This window comes from Lactuca saligna, chromosome 9, assembly GCF_052625555.1.
Source record: "Lactuca saligna cultivar CGN05327 chromosome 9, ASM5262555v1, whole genome shotgun sequence".
Taxonomy (NCBI): Eukaryota; Viridiplantae; Streptophyta; class Magnoliopsida; order Asterales; family Asteraceae; genus Lactuca; species Lactuca saligna.
Genome location: NC_136425.1, coordinates 195,418,470 through 195,425,173, shown reverse-complemented (window position 1 = coordinate 195,425,173; position 6,704 = coordinate 195,418,470). Strand labels below are relative to the sequence as shown.

The 6,704-nt window shown below is 33.6% G+C and overlaps 1 protein-coding gene across 1 annotated transcript; it reads right to left on the bottom strand.

The window, feature by feature from the left end:
* Positions 1-801: 801 nt before the first annotated feature.
* On the bottom strand, positions 802-5,764 carry LOC145013944 (putative linoleate 9S-lipoxygenase 5). The gene is made up of 9 exons (XM_078972298.1): positions 5,460-5,764; positions 3,787-4,076; positions 3,455-3,695; positions 3,018-3,350; positions 2,803-2,888; positions 2,580-2,687; positions 2,187-2,491; positions 1,812-2,075; positions 802-1,713 (listed from the first exon to the last, which is right to left on the bottom strand). The coding sequence occupies exons 1-9, from the start codon at positions 5,656-5,658 to the stop codon at positions 960-962; spliced, it is 2,580 nt and encodes an 859-aa protein (XP_078828424.1). The 5' UTR covers positions 5,659-5,764; the 3' UTR covers positions 802-959.
* Between the last annotated feature and the right edge of the window lie 940 nt (positions 5,765-6,704).

Sequence of the window (6,704 nt, the reverse complement as noted above, 5' to 3'; positions counted from 1 at the left end):
CCCCCGAAATTTCTCTGTTCCCCCGCTCCCGCCCCCGCCCCCGCCCCCGGAATGTTCAATGTTCCTAACCCCGCCCCCACCCCCAAATCCCCTTTCTTACCCCCGCCCCCGCCCCCGTTCCCGATTGATTTTGGACTACTTTTTTTTTTTTTTTTGTCTAAAAGAAGTTGTTATTTATGTTAAAATAAGCTATTTTTTAGGTAACAAATAATTATTTATAGCAGAATTTTATATATTAAAAATAAAAAAAGTTACGGCATTTTAAAAAATTATACTAACAACTTAAAAACATGTTTTTTGATGAATTTTGGAAGCTCAAAATCATGTTATTGTTTATTATATTTATATAATTCATATATATGTAAATATATGTGTAATTTATTAACGGAATCCCCATGGGGATTTCGGGATGAGATTGGCTACCCCCGCCCCCGCCCCCGAAATGAAAACGGGGGTTAACCTTGCCCCCGCCCCCGATTTTTTTAAAAAAAATCCCCCAAACGGGACGGGGCCCCCACGGAAACGGGGTCCCACGGGACTTTTTGACATCTCTATTTATAGGAGTTTGTTTAAAATTTAATATTATTTTATTAGTGATTAGTTGTACAATTAGCTTAATGATTTGAAATTCTTAAAAAAATATTATTATTTTATTCAATCTATTTTTAGAAATAGTAGGATTTGTTTTATAAGATAGTAAAAATATATAATTTAAAAAGTACTTAATATTTACCTTTGAGATTTAATTTTTTTTAATTAATTAGTATAATATACGAGTTTCATAATTAAAAATCAGTAACAAGCGGAGGAATTGATTATGATATAAAAAGAACAAACATTTTATTACAAAAAGGAATTCAAGAGAAATTTACATCAAACAATATATATTATTGGGTTGAAAGATAAAAATATTTTGTATAAATTGAATAAAATATACGACGATTGATTGATATACTCCTTCATATCGACACACTATTTGGGATTCCCATTCCTGTAAGTCCCTCTTTGCTCGAAGGATAAAGAAGCGTATATGGTACTTGAACCGGTCCAACTCTATTCTTCAAACTTCCATCATTGTTTCTTTCCACAATCCTCCCCTCGATTTCTCTGAGCTTCATCCCAAATTTCTTAAAAGCTTTCAAAGGTTCCGAATCCATTGTCCAATTAGGGCACCCACTTTGTCCAAGATATACCTCCTCTGCTGGATGACTGGACAAAATCTCTATCAAAGCTATGCCGATAAGCGATTGAAGCTGAGCTGTCACTGTTTTCAAGAAGACATTATCTGGATCCTCTATAAGTTCATCATACTCTGGGGTATCTGGTTCAGGCATTAAACGACGACTAATTGTTGGACGATTAGGAAGGTATCCAGCATAAGGGTATTGCCCAAAATTAACAGCTGCATGAAGAGCAGAAGCTATCCATATTATTGTAGTGCAAGTGTCCCTTAAATCATCACATGTCTTCATTTTCGGCCACCATGTCTCATGTTTCTTGTCGCCATGTCCCTCTTCTCGAAGCTCCTTCCACCATGATTGCAGTTCTGTGTCATTTTGTACCATATCATCATTCTTGTAGTAGAAGCTACAGTAGTCTTCAACCCATGTTTTGATCGCAAACCAAATTTCAAGACCATCAACACCATATGGGTAATCCTCAATCAGTAAACGGAGTCCATGGGGACTATTTGAGTCCTCAATCGCCATTCCCCTATGAATGAAATGTGTTAATTAGTCTATTATATGTAATTCTAAAACAAGATCAGGTTTAAAAAAGATTGCTTATTGTATATTATATGAATCAAATACCTTTTAACAAGATCAACAGGGAGTGCTTGGTCAGGAAACACCCAATCCTTGTATAACACAGATGACATTTCCATTGCATATCTCCCTGGGAAAACGGTTGCCTCAAGAAGACCTCCACCATTGATCAAGATTTGCCTTGCGAAGGCATTAATGTTCATAGTATCCTTGAAATGAGGTTGTAGAAGTTTATGAATCGGGTGAAGCACACTTAGTTGCCTATTAGTTGCAATCACAAACGGCTCAATAGCACAATGCGTATTCAACCTATGAAGTGGATATTCGATGTTGAGAACAATTAATGTTGATATATTCTAATTAAAAGAAGTAAATAGAAGCATATTCTTCATGTGTTTTTGAGTGGTTGTTACAACTTACCAGTGACTTATGAGTTGATGAACCCCAGAGTCATTCACTGCAACATATGCTTTGGCCAACTGCCAAATGGAGCTTTCAACTCCATGTTCAGATGGAGTGTAAACTTTACTAATGGCACCAAGATCATCTCCTCCTTCATGAGGCAAGCTTAGTTCAATTGCTAATGGTTTTAAAGTTCCATCTTTTTGTAAAAATAGCAAAGTTCGTGTGGCATAAATCTTGTTGGATGTTGCATTTATTCGCCTCACATATGGCATTAACGAATCATGGTGGTCTAAAATATATAGTTTGTTGGTCTTGATCGCCTGCATCACCAAATATTAGTAACTTAATAAACTTTTCTCATCGTAATTGATAAGCAAATCACAACAAGGGATTTGATTTGAAATTTACCTCTTCTATCTCCAATCCATCCAGCTTTGACTCAATGTGGTAACGTTTTATGGAACTGTTTTGGTTACCATAGACTTTGAAATCTAGCTTGCTTGTTGGAGGAAACTCCTAAAAAAATAAGTTGCATAACTCATCAGTTGTCCATCAAACAAAAGAAATAGAACCATTGTTAATTTTTTATGATCTTTTTTTTTTTTTTTTTTTCATGGAAATGAATAGTTACTTTGAGCAGACGAATGCTGACAGGGTTGACACCAGCCAACATTTCTCTTGCAAATTCTTCATCGGTCCTCCATGCAGATTTATCCCCTGATCAGATAGATACCAGTAGAAATGTGTCATGAACAAGTAGAATAATCCATTAAGCAAATATAAACATTTAATTATGAGTATAAAAAAAAATATATATATATGATTTCCCATTTGTAGATTTGGTACCTTTGATAGCTTGTGGCATGGGGAATTTCAAGAGTCCCTCGCCATCTGTTTGAGAAATTATTCTCAACAATTCTACATGGATTTTTTTCCGAGCTTTCTCAAGAACTGGCAACTTGATTCCTCCTTCATAAACCTTCAACACATCTTCAAAAGAGTCAAATTCATTAGGAGTGCTATCAATTAGAGCCTCAAGCTCGGAGACAAGGAATTGACCAGTGGACTTCAATCCAAACCCAAGAAAGTCAGACAGCTTCACGTGTCTAAATCTTTCATCTGCTGGAACATATATGCTTAAGCTGTTAATAAGCGGAATCCTGCTCTCAGTTTCGGAATCTGTCAAAAACAAAATCTCCATTAATTAATAACTCGTAAAAGCATTTATAAAGCAATACACGCAAAACTTGATATAAGAAAAAAAAAATCATATCTTAAATAACCTGATTCGGTTGCTGGTCTTCCTGTTCTACCCCTACGAGGATACGGGTACTGATTTGACCCTCCAAGAACGGGTCTTGCATCATCCATGTCATGATCTGGATCTCCCAAATCATTGTAGAAGGCATAATCATAAACTCTGTCCCATTCCTTGAGCTCCCCAGATCTATTACCTCTCAAGATAACCAGTTCTTCTTCTCTATATGCACCTAGTAACTCGGGAGTTTCACCAGGTAGATATGCCTACAAAAATATGATAATTGGTTTGTTTAATTTAATTACAAACACCAATAATATGTCTTTGGAAAAAAAATTATATCAAAGCTAATGATACCTTATTTGAAAAGAAAATACGATCCTTAAGGTAATGTTTTGACGGATACACCCATGAGTTACAAATAAAATGGACATGGCCATGACCAGGAACATCGTGTAGAGTGAGGGTTTTTAGGTAAAATTCACTATGGTGACGGTTTTTTACAAGAAATGCCCCTGGAACACCTATCTTATCGTCCCATTCGAAGCTAACTTCATACTCGGTGTCCTCCGCTGTCAGAGGGGTAATTGTGGTAATCCAGTCTTCCAAGATGGCTGGATTTCCAAGCTTTCCTTTCAGCCTTCCTTCTATATATCCAAAAAAAAAATATATTTCATTTAACAGGTTGAACACTACAGAACTTGTGAAATATTATTTAGTAATTAATCATGCAATTGCTGCTAAAATTAACTTTAATATCAGGATACCAACCACTCAGCGGTATGTAAACCGGATATTATTCATGTACTTGCATGGTAATTGATATTAATCTAATGATATTTAAACATTACTCGAGAAATAATATGTGGTTAATTGAAGAATATATACAACTATTGCGCAACAACGAATGCAGATTTTAGTTATCAAGGGTATTTAGTTTTTACAACATGTACAAATTAATCAGTCCTTGCTTACTAGGTAACAAGTATTAAAAAATATGGCATGCGTTTACTCAAATATTGTGCAAGAAATTGTTTATGATTATAAAAATATTAAAAGATTTAGATTCTCGATCTTTTAAACAAGTTACGACCATTGAAGCAATCAAAGCCATCAACGTCCAATATATCTTGTACTTTTTTTTCAATTTTTGTTGGTAGACATCGCAGTCGCTAATTAACTAGTAGAAGTAAAACTCTTTACTACATGATATATATAAGGGAGACTGGTAATATGTCAATATACTCTACATTTAATAAAATATTAGATTATTCTTTTAGTATTTAATTAACTGGTGTAGAACCTGGCACGATTGGAACATACATTTAGACGAGGTTGTATATGTTATAATAAGACTAAGTATATTCAAATAAGGGATGTTAATCCTCTCTAATAATTTTTTTTGTCCTATGTTAATCTCTAATGACTTTTGATACTTATAATTTTGTGATATTTAAAAAAAAAAAATGATATCTACATGTCAATTTATGGTTTTTTTTTTTTTTTTTTTTTTTTTTTTTTTTTTTTTTTTAATTTTAAAATTAAAAAGCCATACAATCTTATACTTATACATGTAAAAGTATCAAATTTAATAAATATTATAATAAATTGCAATTAATATGTTTTTTCATTTTTTATTTAAAAAATACTTATTATTTATATTTTAATATTTTATTTTCTTTAATCAACCCGTGTAATACACAGGTTTTACACCTAATTTATTAAGGAGCATAGAAATCTGCTTACTCCTAATTGGTTCCTTATATGGTAATTGTTTCAATACTGTGGTATTAAACATATATATAATATGACATGACCTTAAATGTTGATTTTAAAAAGTACGTTCCCTATGATAACCATTGAACTAAATGTACACAAGTTTCATTTTCATGCAGTTGTGGGCATACTCTCTAAAACTTTATGAAGTACTACAAAAAGAGTAAATCATGTACACTGATACCCCATTGTTTGTGGCAATTTTAGCAAATTACTAGCAATATGATGCAAACTAATTATGAATAATTAAAGACCTGAGGATTCGTGCTCCGGATGAATTGCACTAATGAGCTGGAAAGAGATGTTTCCACCAAACACCTCATGAAGCCGATCAAGAACTGATGCACCTAAGTCATTAAAATCCAACACGTTCTTTTTCTGCAAGACCACTCTCCCTGTGATCATCTTCTTTCCATCTTCCATCATGGCTGCATCTTCTGTTTTATGAAACATACTTCTAATGTAAGCCTGTGCCTGTGTGTGTGTGTGTGTTTTTGTTGTTGTGATCACGTGTGTGGTGGTTACAATACAAAATGTGTAGGTGAAGTGTGAAGGTAATGAAGCTATGGGAGAAGGTATTTATAGGACAAAACATTATAAGTTAAGTAATATAAAATTATTATATATGCATATGATCATATCAAACTGTTTAGCAGCCTTAATACGAAAAGCTAGAAGTAAGATTGGAAGGATAAAATGACTAGGATAGTTGGGTCAAGAAAAGTTTGATAACAAGGAATGTCAACTTACAAGCACGCTAATTTTTTCCCTTGAATTTATCTTCGTTATGAACTATGGCTGCTTGCAAATTGACTTTCAATATCAACCACGCATCTAGCTTATTGTGTATAGATTTTTCGATTTCTCAAAACGTGGTAGCTGGATTTCTAATATGAACCAGTTGGGAATTTTTGTTGAAAGTTCAACATGAATATTGTATAGTGGATAATGAATTAAATCTCAATATTTTATGTCTTGGTTTTTTGTTACATACATATATAAATCTCTCATTCACAAACCTCCAAATACCAAGGAAACAACTACCAATGACTTCCAACCTAGCTGAGAAGAGATACCGGGTTTAATACCCACGTGGGGTCAGAGGTCGGGAGTTCAATCCTTGCAAAACCTAATTTGGATGCCTCTTAAACTTGTGCCATATGTGGGGAAAATTTCACTGAAAACCCCTATGGGAGCTGGGTTTGCCCTGTAAATGAGCTCGAACTCAGGGTGCTCGTTGAAATATACGAGTAGACTTTCGTTTAATCATTTGCCGCTTCTAAAAAAAAACAAGGAAACAACTACAATTGGTGGACAAGTTTTCTATTGTTATAAAAATGTTAAAAAAAAAACAAATGTTTATGAAACATTAGGTGTAAAACTGGTGCATTACACGAGTTGATTAAAAAAAATAAAAAATCAAAATGTAAATAATAAATATGTTTTATAATAAAATTTTGAAATAAAGAATGAAGAAACATATTAATTGCAATTTACTA